This window comes from Phalacrocorax aristotelis, chromosome 1 (genome assembly GCF_949628215.1).
Source record: "Phalacrocorax aristotelis chromosome 1, bGulAri2.1, whole genome shotgun sequence".
Lineage (NCBI taxonomy): Eukaryota > Metazoa > Chordata > Aves > Suliformes > Phalacrocoracidae > Phalacrocorax > Phalacrocorax aristotelis.
In genome coordinates, this window is record NC_134276.1 from 159471430 (window position 1) to 159487126 (window position 15697).

Here is a 15697-nt window from a genome sequence, read left to right on the forward strand (position 1 = left end):
CTCTGTTACTGTATCTACAAAAAGGAACTGTCTTTACACAGTCACTTTTATAAGCACAATGAGCAACTGGAAAGTGAACTTGCACTTCAGAAGAAAAAGTCCTGGTTTTACTATTACTAGACATTTGTCTGGGGTTCTCCTGTCATATAATAGCAGTTTAGGCACCTGGATGCCTCTACTAAGCTTTAATGTGCACGTCTTTCATCTAAATTTAACCTGCTAATGATGGTCCCTCTACAGTAAAGAGAGGGCATTTCAGAGTGCTGGACAAGATAATTAGTCATCAAGCTATGTATGTTCACATAAAGAACTGTCTTGATCAAGCTAAAAATACCACACTTCAGAATGATTCTTTAAATCATTAGACTGGAATACTACATATATATGCCCTATTTATGTACAATACATAGAGAACTTTACATTATGAAGTCAGGGTAGACCAGTAAAACAAACTCAAACTAGGACAATTTAATAAACTAAAAAGAAATACTTTCTATTTACTCTGATACAATGAAAACGAGAATCTGGTATAGTCTGTCTGAATGCCACTGGTTTTTTAACACAGGTTTCTTACGAGATGAAAGTTTTCAGTGTTTCAAAGGAAGTCAGGTGTTGTTTAAAAAAAAAAAAAGACAGTTAATGCAATGTCTGATAGATTCAATTTCTAAGGAGCAGAGGATGTATCTTAGAGAATGCAATGAACAGTAGACTAATTCAGCCACAGCAATGCCATTACTACATGGATACGGCTCTCAAACTAGAGGCATCATTTTAAAAATCAAATACATATTGACCCTCATTTCAGAAATGTCAAGCGTGCTGTAAACAAGTTCTCAGTACATCACATGTTTTAGAAACTGTATGAGAAAGACTGGAAAGGAAGCTATTCTTTGAGGGTAGTCAGCTTCAAGATAGCTTATTTTTAAGTGCCAGCTACAGATTATGGCCAACAAAGATAGGGGTGTGGTCATCAAAAGCAGAATTATCATTTTAGCTTCTCCCCATTGACACAAACAGACTGGCATTTCCTGTTGAGTCTAAAAGCAACAATGTGTTGGCATTTCCTAAACTACTACCTGTACAACGTGCATGATACCTGTACTTCAAATGCATCTTTGTGCGTTATAAAGCACATGTGTATCAGTACCCTTTGCACTGATAACAGTATTTGCTGAATGAGCTCACAATATCTTAAAGAAGGAATAATCTAATCCAAAAGACTCATACAGCGTGAATCTGAGTAAGTGAAGAAAGTGCTACTATTTGCCTTGACATTGGTGCTTGACTTTATTTTTTTCTTTTTCTTTTATCATGAAGATGTATTTTCCTTCTGTTTGCAAGGGCCCCTGCACTTACAACCAAACCTAATGATAGCAGTTCCTGTACCAAACATGACTAATGTTTTACATAATGGGAGGCAGGAATATTGCAATGGCTTTTAGGGAAAGAGGGCATGGCTAAAGTGAGTCAGGCCCCGATGGTGGGTATATTAAGGTTCTATAAATCATGAGTTTTCTGTCTTCTTCATTCACTGAGACAATTTGGAAAAATCTCTCTGAAGGAACCACTCGTTTTAGTCAGAATATATGGAATACAGTTTGTAAATTAGTGCTATATTCAGATGGCTGTCACGGAATTCTATCTCTTTTGGGGGGAAACAATGCATTTTGGTAACAGATCTATCCAGAATTAGGCAACAATAACTATTTCAAGCATTAATTGTGAGGATTTCTGAAGAACAGAAATGTCTGATTAAATTAAAAGTGCTGAGTATTTCTTAACATCAGAGCCATTATCATAATGCCATAAGCAGAAGCCCACGGAGCTCAGATGAAAGTGGTTACCAAGTTTCCGGAGCAGAACCACAGGGAGCTCCATGACCACCACCACCCCATTTTGCACTGCTTTACCAGTCATTTGCTCTCTGCAGTGAAGATGCACAGTATCATCATGAAGAAGCACAGGATGTGATCCAGTCTAATTTCATATAAACAGCCTGCCCTATGCTTGACTTTACTCTTCACAATTGTTAAATATTATGGAAAAAATGACATAACATATGCTTCCCACTTCCAATTCATTTTTCAGAGGTCCCTTTTTTCAGCGAAACAATAAAGAGATTCATTCTAGCATTCTTCCAGTCATTACAAATATGGGAGTAATAAGGCATGGTGCACACGTAGCCTGGTAATCGTTAGGTGCTAGCCATTCCCTTCTGGTCCCAATCCACAAATCTGGTAATATGACATCTCTCAGCGTGGGAGTACGAATCCTCAGCTCAAACTGTTGAGACACCTCCTTACAGTATCTAGTAGTTGCACTGAGGCAGTATATTTCAGATGAGCCTCAAATCCTCAGGATGGGCTTCTGTCATCTGGAAGTCTGAAATCACCTGACCCAAAGTTTTTACAAATGCCCCCCTGGCACCCAAATTACAGACACAGATCCATCCTAAAGCTCCATTTGAAAGGCATGGAGTCCATTCTCTGCTGCTGTGAGTTGGCCCTGCTGCACTATAGCCAGAGAACCCAGGAGTGATTCACACCAGCTGAGGAAGTGGCCTGAACTCATGATAACAGTCACCAGAAACTGCTTTTAAAAGCTATTCTCCACCATGATGGAAAGCATAGGCAGACAAAGTTCTAAAAGCTTTCATGTTTAGAATTTCTTTGACAAGATATTTTTCTGAGGGCTAAGATGACTGTTACTCCAGAAATGAACATCAAACCATACAGTGCAATTCTGGAGCTGTCAGCTTAACATCTGTAAAGAGAAAAATCATAGTGCAGCTCAGGCAATACTTTCAAAAGCACAGTTCAGTCAGTGAAAGACAATATAGATTATACAGAGAGAAAAGTGTGCTTTAACTAATGTATGAGGAGTCTGCAGGAGCTAATCTCAGCGTAGACAAGCAAAATGGAGTGGACAATATATAAAAAAAGTGTTTGATTAAGCAGCTTACTGAGTTTCAGCTAATGAGGTACAGAAGAAACCTGGGTACCTTTGTGGTACAGGAGGAACTGTGTTTAAAATGGCTTGAGAAAGGGAATGTTATCTCAAATAAAGAATGGTTCTAACTAAGAACATTTTAGGCACCAATTAAATTGTCACTGAAATGACTTTTGAGTTTGATCTGGTTTTCCTAAGATAGTATTATCATGGACTAAAGTATGACTTGGATTATCTGCCTGTGCAAATGAAGAAGGAGGATGAAAAACGACCAAAAAAAATCTTTCCTTGAAGATCTGTATTGGCTGTCAGGAGATTTGGCCTGGGCACACAGGAGTAGGAGAACACACACGCTTACTGGGTTTAAAAAGAGTTAGTGGAGAAGGAACAAACACACCTTTGACTTTAATGTATCTGCCTTCTGGGACTCCCCCAACTTATATGTTGTCTAGAGTGGCTCAGACATAGAAAGGTAGGAGTGAAAGATAAATTATTTGCTTCAAAAATTGGTAGGAAGCAGTGGAAGAACTTTGACTTTGAGGGGTGCTTCTGCATCAAATCTGCCGGGTTGGATCTGGCTGAAGAGGCTTATATAAAAATCTCTTTTCTTAGAATTGTATCCTAGGACTGTAGTAAACACTCTCCCAAAAGCAAGAGCAAAATCTGTCTGAGAGCTTCCCTCGATCCAGCTTTGGGTAGCTCATTAAAGTTCCAGGGTTTTGGGGGCCCTTTTCTGTTCCTAAGTACAACTCTAAGCACCGGAATTTCTGACTCTTCCCTCTCCTGGCCCACCGTCTTTCATTAATGTTTTGCTTAGAGATATTGCCTCTCCTTCCTGCCACCCTCTGCCTTTAGTCTTCTGAATTCTCCTTGGCCACAGTGTTCCATTCAGTGTCAATTATTTTAATTTACTGAACACATCAAAAAAGCTCCAGTTTCACTTAGTACTTCATCTTCCTTGAGAGATTTATACCTCCAATCTCTGCTAGATTACTAAGGCAAACAATGAATTCAATTAAGAAAATTATAGTAAATGATACTGATTCTGTCAATAACATTGTTTGCTACTTCTCAGAGGATGCACTGTTCCACTCAGTGACCTCTTGTTCCACATACTTGAAAAAACATCATTCCACTTACGATCACTTGTCAATCTTCCATTCATTATCTACCTTCTGGTTTTCTTTCTTAAAAAAAAGAAATTTTTTATAACTGCAGGTGAGCTGTCTGAAGAAAGAAATTGTAAGCATTACTAAAATAATGGGCAGGATTATGCATGGCCTGGTAGGTATGTATTAAGACAGTCCAAGAATTAACAAATGCAATGTATGTGAAGGACTGTAGACATTCAATTATTTTGGCTTTCAGTGGAAGAATATTGTGATATACTGACATTTGGTATCCCTATAAAACATTTGGAACAGTAAGTTAAGAGATTATAAATTAAAGCTTTACAGCATTTTATTTACATAATTGCATTTTAGGTACTACCCACCGTACACTTCTGGGTTATTCTAATGTTATGTGGTGGTGACGCATTTCTCTCTGCCAGCATTAAAATGGCAGAAAGGAAAAAGCAAAAATGCAGCAGAAGGTAAGTAACTATAAAAGGTGGTCATCTCTCAGTAGAACAAAAGATACTGCTTTGTCGTGTAACACTGAACAGAATTGATATCAACAAGTTTAGTTGTGTATGGCTTAGCTTTTAGTTTTCAGGATAAACCCATGAAACTTAGTTCTGTCTCATGCTTTTGGGGGGGGTGGGAGGGAGGGAGGGGCAGGCAGCCCAAGCCTTTACATGTGCAATTCTGCTCTGGCAAGTGGAGGACCAGGAAACAAACCTCTTTTGCCAAAATCTTGTATCCATATCTATCTGTGTTCTGTTAGGCTATTCTTCTGAACATTTTCACAGAACAGAGATGCTTTGCAGAGGCTGAAACATAAACTCACAAAAACTGGCGTGATTCCCCTAAATATACAAAGGAATATAGAAGCACAGATGACCCAACCAGAACTTGTGCAATCCTATTTCTAGTTAGTCTGTTTAATTCAATCTAATATATTTCTGCGAAGCAAAACCACTACTATGGTGAATAATTTCCTGATAGTGCAGGGATATTTAAATGGACTCATCTCTTCTAAATGGAGGCTTCACCATCTGTTCTGCCCTTTTATTACAAATAGAGAGGGAACCTAACTCACGGCATCAGCATGTAAAGCCTTGCATTGAAATGATTTAGATGTACGTGTGTGTTCTTTATGCACCTGGTATGTTTTCTCACATACCAAACACAAATCAGTGGAAGACCTGTCTCCTGTAAATTCTCTGATCTAGTGCTTTTATTCCTTTCTCACAGCAGCAGAAATTGATGGCCAGTAGTTTGCATTTTATTAGGACAATTATGACCCTGTTGCTGCCCTGCAGGAGTTATATCATTATTGGGCTGACATTTTCTGATACCATTTACCTCTCTACAAAAATGAGCCTTGATTCCTATTCTTTCCCTCTTGCTGGGCCTACATACGCTTCATCATGGACAGAAATCTTGTAGGAGATGTGCTGAGGATGTGTTGGACTGCTGAAAAGCTCTGCTCTTCCCCAAAGTATACCACACAATCTCTCTTAAGACCATTTAGAGAAGGAACATATATTCCTCAGAACGGCACAGGACCAGAAACTCCAAAATGCATCACACTGCATCATTTTTACTGCTTTAAATGACAAATTTCGCAGTGGGTTAAGAAGGGAGGTGCAAGTTACCACATCTCATACTCTCTATACCAGGAGACTGATTGCATGCCCAATGCAAACATAAATTAAAAGGAAATCCTCAGGGCCTACCTGTGTTGTAGCCCCTCCCAAGCGCTGGCCAGGGCCGGTGATTCTTCCAAAGGTTGCCCAGATACCAATCACTCTGATTCTCCACCAAGCCAAGAACCTGCTGGCCTGGAAATGAGCAAATTGCAAAAAGATAATGAGACAAAAGACTGTCAATCAATGGAAAACAAACACGAAATCTGGAGAGAGACAGCCAGTGGAAAGAGAAGAGAAGTTTGGGTGCTGCCTGCCTTTCACGCATCTGGAATATGCCTGCGTATGTAACCGACAGCAAGCCTGGCACAGCAAACTCAGCACGGCTCATTTCTTGCCTTCTCCCCTGGCTAGTCCGAGTAATTAAACACTGTGGGAACCTTTGTAATGCTGACAAAAATATATCACCCAGACAAATCTGAATGCTGCTTGATTTTGGAATACAATGATGGAGAATCCTCCTAGTGAGAAGCAAGTGTTGGTAAAATGATCATCTAATACGAAGACCTGTTCATACTCTGATGGAGATAATATAATTGAAGAACAAGGCTCTAGTGTAATAAACTCTTCTCTTCCCATGCTCCCCTCCCACTAGTTTCAGGGACTTTTTTCTCAGTCACAAAGGAAATCCCTTTTGCTCAGGAAAATATTGGATTCTGAGAGTTTACCTACATAAGAAAGTTGCACTGTTTTAATTTAAGAGAGTAATTTAAAAGTCATTTAGATAAGCCTGTGTGGAATGCTGAATAGAAATTATGATTTCAGTTTTAGATGGGCTTATTTTGGTTTAGCTTACATTGATTAGCAGCTGGCTTCAGCTAGAATAAAACATGTTTTAAATCAAATGTGTCTAGAAGGTTTGCACTGCTTAAAAATCAACTGGAAAGTGAATGTTTGTATAGATAAGGACTTAATTATCTATCCTGAAATGTGCTGTATAAATTGTAAATAAGAGAAGTGATTGAAATGATGCTCTGGTGACAGAGGATGGAAGGAAGGGGAAAACTGCATCTGGATCTAGTCAAAGAAAGGAAAGGGAATGGTGTTTTGACAGATGGACCTGCTCAGTGAAGGCACTGAGACTGGTATTGGAAATTCGTTTTCAACGTTTTCAGAAAGCAATTAAGCATCATGCTCTGAAGGCACATTTTCAAGTCCCAGCTATGCTCATAAAACCGGGTGTATGGTCACAGCAGTGCACTGAAAGCATTAAATGATCATTACATGCCGCTATGTAGGACAACAGCTGTATTACTAAAATTTCAGTATGGCCCAAGACAAGATTGGGTTAAGAACCAAGACAGAACTCCATAACTGATTAATTCAATTTTATAATTGCCTAGGAAGGTGTTACGATAGGTCAGGTGATTGAGATACTCTCCTGTGGTACTTCTAATTCAGTGAATGTCAGTAAGACCCACATGTTGGTCCAATGCTGTTTCAAAGAGCATGAGCAGCAGTGAGTGGCCAATGCATATAACAAATAAATCAGAACATTATGAAAGTATTCAAGGGTGCTCACCAGACATGTGATAGACAACCAGGTGATCAGGTCCAGCCAGCAGGGGTTCATGAGAGGCAGGTCCTGCCTGACCAACCTGATCTCCTTCTATGACTCGCCTAGTCGATGAGGGAAAGGCTGTGGATATTATCTACCTGGACTTGAGCAAAGCCTTTGACACTGTCTCCCACAGCATCCTCCTAGAGAAGCTGGCAGCTCATGGCTTAGACAGGTGTGCTCTTGGCTGGGTAGAAACCTTGGTGGATAGCTGAGCCCAGGGAGTTGTGGTGAATGCAGCTAAATTCACCAGCAGTGTTCCGTATTGCTCAGTTTTGGGGCCAACCTGGTTTAATATCTTTATCAGTGATCTGGATGAAGGGACTAAGTGCACCCTCAGTAAGTCTGCAGATGACACCAAGTTGGGAGGGAGCGTTGATCTGCTACAGGGTAGGAAGGTTCTACAGAGGGATCTGGACAGGATGGATCAATGGGCCAAGGTCAATTGTATGACATCTAACAAAGCCAAGTTCCAGGTCTTGCACTTGGGTCACAACAACCCACCGCAATGCCACAGGCTTGGGGAAGAGTTGCTGGAAAGCTGCCTGTTGGAAAAGGCCCTGGGTGTGCTTTTTGACAGCCGGCTAAATATGAGCCAGCAGTGTGCCCGGGCGGCCAAGAAGACCAACAGCATCCTGGCTTATGTGAGGAATAGTGTGGACCGCAGCAGTAGGGAAGTGATTGTCCCGCTGTACTCGGCACTGGTGAGGCCACACCTCAAATACTGTTTTCAGTTTTGGGCTCCTCAGTACAAGAAGGACATTGATGTGCTGGATCGTGTCCAGAGGAGGGCAGTGAAGCTGGTGAAAGCTCTAGAGCACAAGTCTTATGAGGAGAGGTTGAGGGAACACGGGGGTTGTTTAGCCTGGAGAAAAGGAGGCTGAGGGGAGACCTTGTCGCTCTCTACAACTACGTGAAAGGAGGTTGTAGTGAGGTGGGTGTTGGTCTCTTCTCCCAGGTAACAAGTGATAGGATGAGAGGAAATGTCCTCAAGTTGCATCAGGGGAGGTTTAGATTGGATATTAGGAAAAATTTGTTTACTGGAGGAGGAGTGGTCAGGCATTGGAACAGGCTGCCTAGGGAGGGGGTGGATTTGCCATCCCTGGAGGTGTTCAAAAAATGTGTAGACGTGGCACCTTGGGACATGGTTTAGGAGGCATGGTGGTGTTGGGTTGACGGTTGGACTTGATGATCTTCGAGGTCTTTTCCAACCTTAATGATTCTGTGATTCTATGAAGGATTGAGCTGAAATTAATATAGAAATAACCTTGAGAGATTAACAAATCCACTCCACACCACTGTTCAGGATCATCCTACTCTATCTTAATCACAACATGCTAGTCCTCACCAGATCTCATTTTCTATTGATGCCTCTGCTTTTCCATTATATATTATATAAAATATATATTTAATTTTTCACATCATACTCCATAACTCATTTTTAAGAAGGTGGAAAATCTGGGGGAGAGCAGAAAGGATCATGTAAAATCCAGCACACATTTATCACCCCATCGATGCTACTGAAAACTGGCAATATTAACAGAGCGCAATGCACAAGCGAATGAAAGAAGTGACAAGTTAGGGGCAGATGTATCCTAAGCAACTAATGATTTGTTCATACAAATAAACTGTAGCATCTCTCAACCTGTGAGACACATGGAACACGCCAGACAGCACATGAGGTGCCAGAAGCAAGTGAGGAAATATGAAAAGGATCTCAACTGGTTGAAACAAGTCTTAGCCAAAAAAGGGTGAAGGGCACACTTTAAAGAAACGCTGTTGATCCTGTGCTGAAAAACTGCCTGTTCTTTATAATCACTCCCTTACAGATGAGGTGGAATAAATCAAAGTGAAAAACTACCATGGCTAGTAAAGGATGAGAAAAAAGCCCAATAAAAAATGCAGGTGCAGCCGGGCTGGAATGGATTGGCACAGCTGGTAGGAAGACAGTGACCCTGCCCATATTTTAACAGCGCATTTCACAACTCAGCAGTCCACAGATCCTTCTCAGGATAGTACTTCTAACATCAAAAGAAATGTTAGAATTCCATTTGCAAGAAGCAGATATTGAACTTCCTTACCATGGAGCATCAATCTGCTTTCATTATTTTAGCCCCATGCATTTCCCAACAAGCCACAGAGTTCAGCCTTCAAACTAATGAACTACAGAAAAAGAACAAAACTTGCTGCTTGTTAATGGTTTTCCTTTCCCACCTACCATCCAAAATCTCAGTTCTGACAATGCACCCCTGAAATACTTATTTCTCAGTTATTATTTTCATGCTAAGATAAACTGAAAAGGCGCAGGAAATTATGTTTGCACGTATTTATTGCAGCTGTATAATTTTCTTCCCCTTTTTCCCCTCTATTTCTGAAGACACCTGAACATATCCTGCTCTCACCAGTATTCCTTGAGGTTTGATACAGGACATGGATGAAGGCAGAAATTAGCATCATGTCAGCTTTAGGGCTTTTATACATGGATCAGATAATGTGACTTACTGTGTATCAACTGAGCTGGAATAACTGCTGCTACATGTCCTTTCAGCTTGTCACAAATACAAAGCAAAATGAGTTAGCTAACACACTTCGGTTTGCTTTTGCAATGGCCTGGGAACGCGCACTTGTGCACATACTGTCCTAGGGTAGTACATGCAAGTTGTCAGGCTGTTTTAACTCCTGCTGGTGTCTAAAAACCTAGTAGGTAGATGTGATGGCTTGTCTCCCAAGCCACCTTAGAGAAAGTTATGAAGATACGTTTTGTATCTTCTCTAGTTGTATTTCTGTTTTCTCCGCCCTGCAACAGCTTTGCTGTCTCTGCTAAAGAAGAATATATTTTTATTTCCCTTCATATTGTCTCTGTGATCTTGACATAGGGCAGAAGTGGTCACAATAGCAGAACTTCAGCTGCATAGCAAATATTGATGGTTCCAAAACATGTTTTCATTCTGAATCAGTATAAAAAAAGAAACTCAGAGTTATTCTCCGGAAAAAATTCCCCAAATATTTTGATCTGAAGATACCAGAATAACAACATCTAAGTACACAACCATCCTCATTTTCAATAATATCAAACAATGTGACACATAATATGGATGTATAATATATACCATATTATTCTATGTATCTGGAAGTTCAAACAAGATGAAATCATAAGTTTTGCCCTTCAATTTTTGAACAACTAAAAATGTTTCACTCAAAACTTTCACTAAAATTTTGTTACATTAATGAATCATTGTGACAATATGTCCAGTGTATCTGAGCATTACCAGTTATTTCATTTAGTTATTTACTTTTTCAAATGCATTATGAAGTTATAGGAATGAAGCATTGGACAGAGGAACACATGGTGTCGAGTAGGCACAATGAACGCTCTCCTTGCCAACAGTTCTCTGACCATCCATCAGCCCCCACCCATCACTGTCCCTTTGCTGCTCTTCACGCCTTCCCCGCAAGGCGCATGCACTTCTGTGGAAACTTTCACCAGCTTCACTCCACCTCTGGTCATACTGGAATCTGAATTCAGATTTTCTGAGGAGAAAGACTAGAGTTCCTTGCCACCATGGCCTTTTGTAAAAGGCATGCATGACGGTGTTCTATGAGATGAGAACACGGTGGCTAACATAATGAATCTGACAGCATTTTGAGCTGTCTGTTTCTTCTTCCTAAGAGTTATTATAATAAAATACTATCACTAGCAGCAAAGGCTCTGTCATTGTTTTCTGCTCTGGCCCTGCAGTTATGATTAAGTGCACTCAGCTCACTCTCTCTTACTCCAGGCACAAGTTAGCTTATGAAAATGAAGCTGTCTTTCTTACTTATTCATACATCACCACTAACAGCCAGACAACAGAAAACAAGGCTACGATTCTGGCATGACCACAGTGAAAAATTATCGAGCAGGCAGAATTACAGCTGGATTGTCAGGAACAGGGCTGTATGCTGCCTGGCTGCGGGACGAGAATTCTCCAGAAGGCAGCTGCACAGCTAGAGCATTTTGTGCTGTACAGCTCCCTGACAGCTCTCGCATGACGAGAAGTGCTTCTCTCCTTGCAAAAGCTAAGCTGTCGCTGGGAGGAGGTTTCCATGGAAAAACAGATACTTCTGAGCCTGACAATTCCATGCCTTTGATTCTGTTTTCACTTCATAGATTTTTGGTGGCTAATGGAGGGGAAAGCATGATCCTCTAATTCAGGCATTGAAGGGGACTCCAGATCTCATCTCAGCTCCTAGCTCACAAACTGATTTCTTGGGTGACACTGGACAAGTCACATAACAGCCTCTTGCTTGATTCTCCCTTAATAAAAATGGGGATAACGATAACTTTTTATGCCTCTCCCATTTTGCCTGTCTCACATATTGCAAGTATAAGTGCTTTGAGGTAATAACTGTGTGTTAGTTTGTCCTGAAAGCATAACAGCAGCTGCATGGGGCCAGGCTGAAGCTCCATCCAGCACAGTATTGTGGCTCCAGCAGCAGGGAGTAGCAGCTGTGAAGTAATGGAGCACAACAGGGCAGCTGTATGGTGCTGCTTCTTAATAGTGGTCCTCCGGCTTCCAGTGACTTGTGGCACGTGACATATCTGAAAAAGTATCAGCTTTTATTTATGCTGAGCCTGGTATCTGCTACTTTCGTTTGGTGCTCAGTACAATTTTGGTGCCTGTGAACAATATTTTCCTATCCTGCCCAGATTTTTTTCCCATTTTGGAGAACTCTATCTTCTCTAGAGTCTTTCATACAAAGGGCCCTAACCTCAGCTCTTGCCTTGAGGTATTTTGTTATTAAAACCAATAACAGTAGTAGGAAAAAATTATAATTATTACAATTATTTTCAACATATTCTTTAGTGGAAGCCTTTTTCTTTTCCTTTTGTCTTGGAGACTACAGTGACTTTCACATGACTCCACTGCAATCACAGTAAGAGCAATGGGCCCTTTGGGTGAGTCGCACTTTCTGTGGTTCTCTAGACATCAGGCTGTTTCTGGAAAGGGAAAACAAAAAGGCATATTAGAGGGGTGGGAAGGGGTGGGGCAAGGTGCCACCTTTTGATCACCCATGGCCAGAGGGTGAGCTGATATAACAGGAGAGATCATTTTCAGCACAGCTCTCCTGGTTGTTACATTCGCAAGGTTTAGTTGTATTTGGTATGGACCTCCAAAGTGAAAAGCGAGTGCAAAGTAATTTTCAGCCTTTAAAAACATAAAAGGAATTTCTACACTGTGGAGGCTGTTAAAGGAAAACAGAGCAGAACTCTGTCTTACTACTTTTAACTACTTCAACAGCCGTGGCTTAGATCATTAGGAATTTAATACAGACATGAACGCTGGAGCCACAGCCAAATACTGCCAAAGCAATGCATGTCTTCAGTGTAAGCTGAAAGCATAGGAGAAGGAATCAACAAGAATTTAAGATTCAAGCTCGGCAGGACTCAGAACTGCAGAGTTCTGCTCCCAAAGTGGGACACATAAATAGAGAATAAAAAGGTGACAGGAGGGAAGTGGGGAAAAGGCATGTATTCTGAATGCTGGAATAATTCTAAACTGGCCAGTGTCGAGTCTGATGAACAGAGCCAAGACCAGCAGAATCTATCGTGATACAATGAAGCTGGGTTATTTTCTGTATGACTTGGATTAATGTCCTTTCCCTCTTCTCGCCTTCTCCTGATTCTTTTTCTCTTATCTTTCAAACACCTGCATAAGACACCCTTCCTTTCTGAAATGTGTGAGGCTACATCCTTAGCTGCTACAAATCTGCATGACTTCAGTGAAATCAGTGTACTTATGCTGACTGATAGCTGCTGAATGTGTTGCACTTCATGTTAAGTCTTGCCTGAGTGACTGACCCCTTCTCTATGGCCTTCCAGTCCCTGTTCTTGCACCAGTTCATACAAAATATCTGGCTTCTAAAATCTTTCACTACTCCTGCCACATCTCTCATCCATCTCTTCAGATCACTGTCAAGTTCAAGCTTTTCATCCACACTATTGATGCCCTGTGCAATTCTTGCACTGTCTGTATCAATTCATGTTTCTTCCTGCTCCCAAAATCACTCCTCTCTTCTACTGCCATGTCCTCTCTCCTACTGCCATGTCCTCTCTCATCCCTGGAAGACTCTGTCTTCTCATGCAACAAATGCCCTGAGTTACCTCTCAAAAACTATTTCTAGCACAAAAGTTCTCAGCACTTCCCTCTAGAAAGTTTTTAGAAATTTTACCGTGAACCCGGTGTAAAATATGCACATGAAATCTTGTGTGTGCACTCTAACAGAAGCCTGCCTGTCCTCAGAAACACAGGATGACATTTTCTCATATGCCTGTACAGTGCAGGATACGGTATGTTCAACAGAATTGAATACCTTAACCTCTACTGTGCATTTATTTCACAGGTGTGCACACATATAACAGATATATGCATTATATATACATGCACACATACACATGCGTATACATATGTACATATGCATATATACCTGCATAAATATATACTGATATATATGTGTGTTTGTGTATAAAGGCAGGTACAGGAAAAGGCATCCTCTACTGTGAAGAATTTATCTTTTACGTGTGGAAAAATCAAGTTTCAGGGAAAAACGCCTCCTACACAAGTTTAAATTTCTATTTGATATCTCATTTGCATCAAATATGTTGCTGTTTCCCAACAGCGATTAGCCCTTCTTAGTGGACTAATTGCTCATAAAGAGAATCTGCATGGACAATTATTAAAGAGCAACCTGGATGAGAAGGAGACCAAAGAGTAGTACACTGAAGGTACTGCAGGACTGTTTCAGGAGAGGAGAGGATGGCTCCAGAGGAGCATCACATTGGACAGCACACTGGTGCCAGGAGAGGAAGAGAAGAGACAGGCAGTGAACACATGATAAGAAAGGAGGGTAGATTAAGTGAAGGAGAGGTAGATACACTACAAGGGCAGGGAAAGACAAGATGGGCCAGATTGACTCAGTGGAGGAGAAAGGAGTTAGTGAAAGGAATAAAGGAAGACACTAGCAATACTGGAACAAGGATCTAAAGCAATGGTATTAGCTGACTTCTGGATTTACTCAGAGGGGGTGATGCAGCCAGGGCAAAAGAAGTTACAGCAACTTGGGCCAGAGAATAACTCAGCGTAAGTCTATACAGAAAGAAACATGACAAGTGTTTTGTAGGTGGTAGGAGGGAGGATTCAAAAGGCACAATCATACACAAAAGGTGATCAAGAGGATGAAATACACAGAATTGGACTGAGAAAGGTTGGGGTAAAGAGCTAAATCCATGATTCATCTTCATAAGGAAAGATGAAAGAATGATATCAATCAAAAGAAAAAAATATATTGGGTTTCCGTGCATCTTCTCCTCTCCTTCAAGGAGCTTGTTAGAAAATGAAGAGGACAGTGAGGAGACCAGCAAACGACAGCAAAGCTAGCATTAATGTTTGCAGCACTTTCACCTGCAGAATTTCAGGGAAATGGATTCTCAGCAGCCGAGCACAAAAGAGTAAGTGTAGAAAAAAAATCCGTTTCACTTTGAAACAAAACTTTTTGAGGTTTTCTGTGACAATGGCAAGACTTTGTGTGCCCACGACAGCAGGGCTCCAGTGTTGCCAGCAACCCAAGAAGTTGAAGATGTTACGATTTGGACATGCACAGAAGTTTTTGTTTGTTGACTACCTGGCAGAAAAGGATATGCCTGACATATTGCAGGAAAAGTAGTCTGTCATGGAGTCTGGGGAAGAATGAGCCTGACCACTGAAACAGTTGTGAAATTGTAAGCTTGACCAGAAAGGATGCCCACACCAGCTTCACATGCTGCTGAGCCCACCCTTCCTCACCTCAGTTTTTATGTCACTTTTTATAGCACAAAATGTCCCAGCAGCAGAACTTCTATCTAATTAACAGCAATCGGAGACTTGAAATGAACCCTTTCTCAGGTGATAGGTATTCTCTCCTAACCAGGCTGCAGGAGGTCAGCGAGATGTACTCGTTCCTCTGACTAAACACCCCGCTATTTTATTCACACCAATGGCCACTTCAAGAGTGTGTGCCCCAATACTGCTTCTTCCTCATGACGGTCTCCTTTTTAATTTTTAATTTATTCAACATAAACCCCCACACTCTTACAATATCTAAAACTTCTTGCTCTGAAAGCAGAAAAATGTCCTTGTGAACACAGTGAATTCCAATCCACTAGATCTAATATGCAGGCATTGGTCTGAGAGAAAAGATATTTTTAAATGACTATGCTCAGTGTTTCGGGAACATACAAGCTATTGAAACCATGGCTTGAATTTGTGCTATGCACGAATATGTGATCACTGAACAAAAAATGCCTTCTTTTTTTTTGCTGTCAAAGATAATGCAATAAAACTGTCTTGGAGGAGTGTGTG

The 15697-nt window shown here is 40.9% G+C and overlaps 1 protein-coding gene across 4 annotated transcripts in view; it reads right to left on the reverse strand.

Moving 5' to 3' along the window:
* Positions 1-15697, reverse strand: part of LARGE1 (LARGE xylosyl- and glucuronyltransferase 1) — a 291443-nt gene that overhangs the window by 56408 nt on the left and 219338 nt on the right. For all 4 annotated transcript variants that reach the window (XM_075075849.1, XM_075075860.1, XM_075075870.1 and 1 more), the window contains one exon: positions 5792-5896. In XM_075075849.1, coding sequence (XP_074931950.1) covers positions 5792-5896 — 105 coding nt within the window. The remainder of the gene's footprint in view (positions 1-5791; positions 5897-15697) is intronic.